General features: G+C 31.9%; 1 protein-coding gene across 1 annotated transcript in view; it reads right to left on the bottom strand.

Annotated features, from left to right (window-relative positions):
• The window catches only part of LOC118746372 (NF-X1-type zinc finger protein NFXL1), a 41,055-nt gene extending 39,123 nt beyond the window's left edge, over positions 1–1,932 (bottom strand). The window contains exon 1 of the mRNA XM_036480227.1: positions 1,842–1,932. Coding sequence (XP_036336120.1) covers positions 1,842–1,932 — 91 coding nt within the window. The remainder of the gene's footprint in view (positions 1–1,841) is intronic.
• Between the last annotated feature and the right edge of the window lie 227 nt (positions 1,933–2,159).

Here is a 2,159-nt window from a genome sequence, read left to right as displayed (position 1 = left end):
TAATTAATAGCAGCCCTCGTATGTAAATTTGGTTTATTATAAAGTGAATTTTTGAAACGAATTTTAAGGGGTTGTGGTGCATTGAGCATTTAATTAGTAAGTAATTAGATGAAACTCAGTTTATTTGTAATTCAATGTTTTCCGAAAAGACGGACACATATTGCAATTCAATTTAAAGAGTAAACAATAATTTTCTATATTATGTTTCATTACGAATTTAGTTAACTTTCTGTTTAATTTTCGGTCTTTAAAGGATATATGAGCAACATTTTGGATATTCATATCCTCAGCGTTGCCAGGTTGACGTTTTTTTACATTCATATTGTTGTCTTTTATATCCTGTTGACGTTAAATGTTTTTCGGGTCTAATATGCGGTTTTTTTCTTTGTGAAAAAGAAAAAAACAAATTCAAACAAGGTTCGGAAATGTAGACAAGCGATGCGGCTATCCCTCTACAACCAAATATTTTTAATCTAATGAGAAAAATTTACGACCGCAGCCATAATGCTCGGCGTATATTATTCCAGTAGCTTGCCAGTCATGGTATAACGAATGATCTATAAGTCAACTTAGACGTCTGTGACATCAAGGCCTTTATAAGTAGTAGAGGCTTAACAACAAATGCACCGAGGAACTTTTGAGATTAAACAATTTCAAGTGGCTAAAAATTACCGTTGATTTTTTGGAATTTTTTTGCACCGAAGAAGTTGCAGGTTTATTTTGTGCTTACTCGTTATATGGAAGCAAATGCGACAAAAAAAAATCTAAAAATGAACGGTAATTTTTAGCCATTAGAATCTTGCACATTATCAAAACTGTGTACTCAAAAAAATTCGAACACTTCTAAGAGAAAAGCTTGAAATTTGTTGATTTTTTTTTAGTATTTAACAAAGCTTTAAACTTGAGCTTATATGATTTTGTTAGGGAAGGAACTGTATTTTAATTCTTTAAAATGAATAATTAAAGTGGCTAAAAATATCACTTTAAAATGGGTGTGCTATAGATATGACCAATACTGTATGTGCAACTTTAGAACATACCTCTCCCTCTCTAGAGTTTTACAATTTTATTTTTTTTCACGATTTTCCCAAACTATCGGCGTGTAGAAAAAGTGCTTCAGGCCTAAATTTAGGGCCATTATTATACTTTCCGATTAACGTATAAGGCAAATCCAAAATCAAAAAAAAAATGTATGCCAAAGCTATATAACAATTTATTCAAGTCAACAAGTAAATGTTGCTCTCAACAACAATATCCACATTTTATCTTTTCTGATTAGTTGAGATAAACAGTGGTCCTCCAGAAATATATTGTAAAATCTAGTATTTGGATTTTTAAGGTACTAGTTAACTCGCTGCTCAGAAAAGTAAGCTGTCAACCGTATTTGCATGCAAGATTTCAAATTTCCTTAGTTAATTCATTTGTGCAAGTTATTGCAAAAAAAAAGCTTTCCTAAACGCTGTTTTGACGTAAATGTTTCCAACAACGCGTGAATTTACGTTTATTAATAGACCTTCTTAGCGGAAAAAGCAATAAACGTACATACGTATATACTAAGTATAAATACGTTTTTTTAATATTTCTTATTTATTCAAATAAACTTTCGCTAAAATCGCTTAACTTCAACTTTAGCCTGTCAACAAACAGCTTAGTCAAAAACGATAAAGTTACACAGTTACAGTTTTTTTTTTTGTATTCACTTTTTCAATATGTAGAGAGCGTATATTTATATAGTACATAATTTATGCAAAAAAGTTTTGTTTCAACTAGCTATGTATGCGCCGCGCCGCAACACCCACATAAAGCTTAAATGCTTTCGCCGCTTCTGCTTTGGACTTTACGTGCATTTGAATTAGTGCATTTGACAGTTGGCCTCTGGACATGACCACCAGTACCACTCGAACGCTCACTGCCGAAAAATGCTAATAGCATTTGTGCAAAACTTTCTCCAATGAGTAAAGCTCTTGGAAATGGAAGGTACAAGGAAGTGTACGGACGCGAAGCCAGAGTAGCTCCCTTACTTGTTTACAAGTAGTGGTTTTTTTCATATTTCATTTCCTTTTTAATTTCATTTAAAGGCATAAAATCTCAAATAAGTATATATATGTAATTTTAAGCGCTGTATTTGTTTGCGAAATTGAATTACCTAAATATTTTGA

Source organism: Rhagoletis pomonella, unplaced genomic scaffold (assembly GCF_013731165.1).
Source record: "Rhagoletis pomonella isolate Grant_MI unplaced genomic scaffold, Rhpom_1.0 Rhpom_scaffold_00010, whole genome shotgun sequence".
Classification (NCBI taxonomy): Eukaryota; Metazoa; Arthropoda; class Insecta; order Diptera; family Tephritidae; genus Rhagoletis; species Rhagoletis pomonella.
The sequence above is the reverse complement of the archived record's forward strand: the minus strand, read 5'-3'. Positions and strand labels throughout refer to the sequence as shown.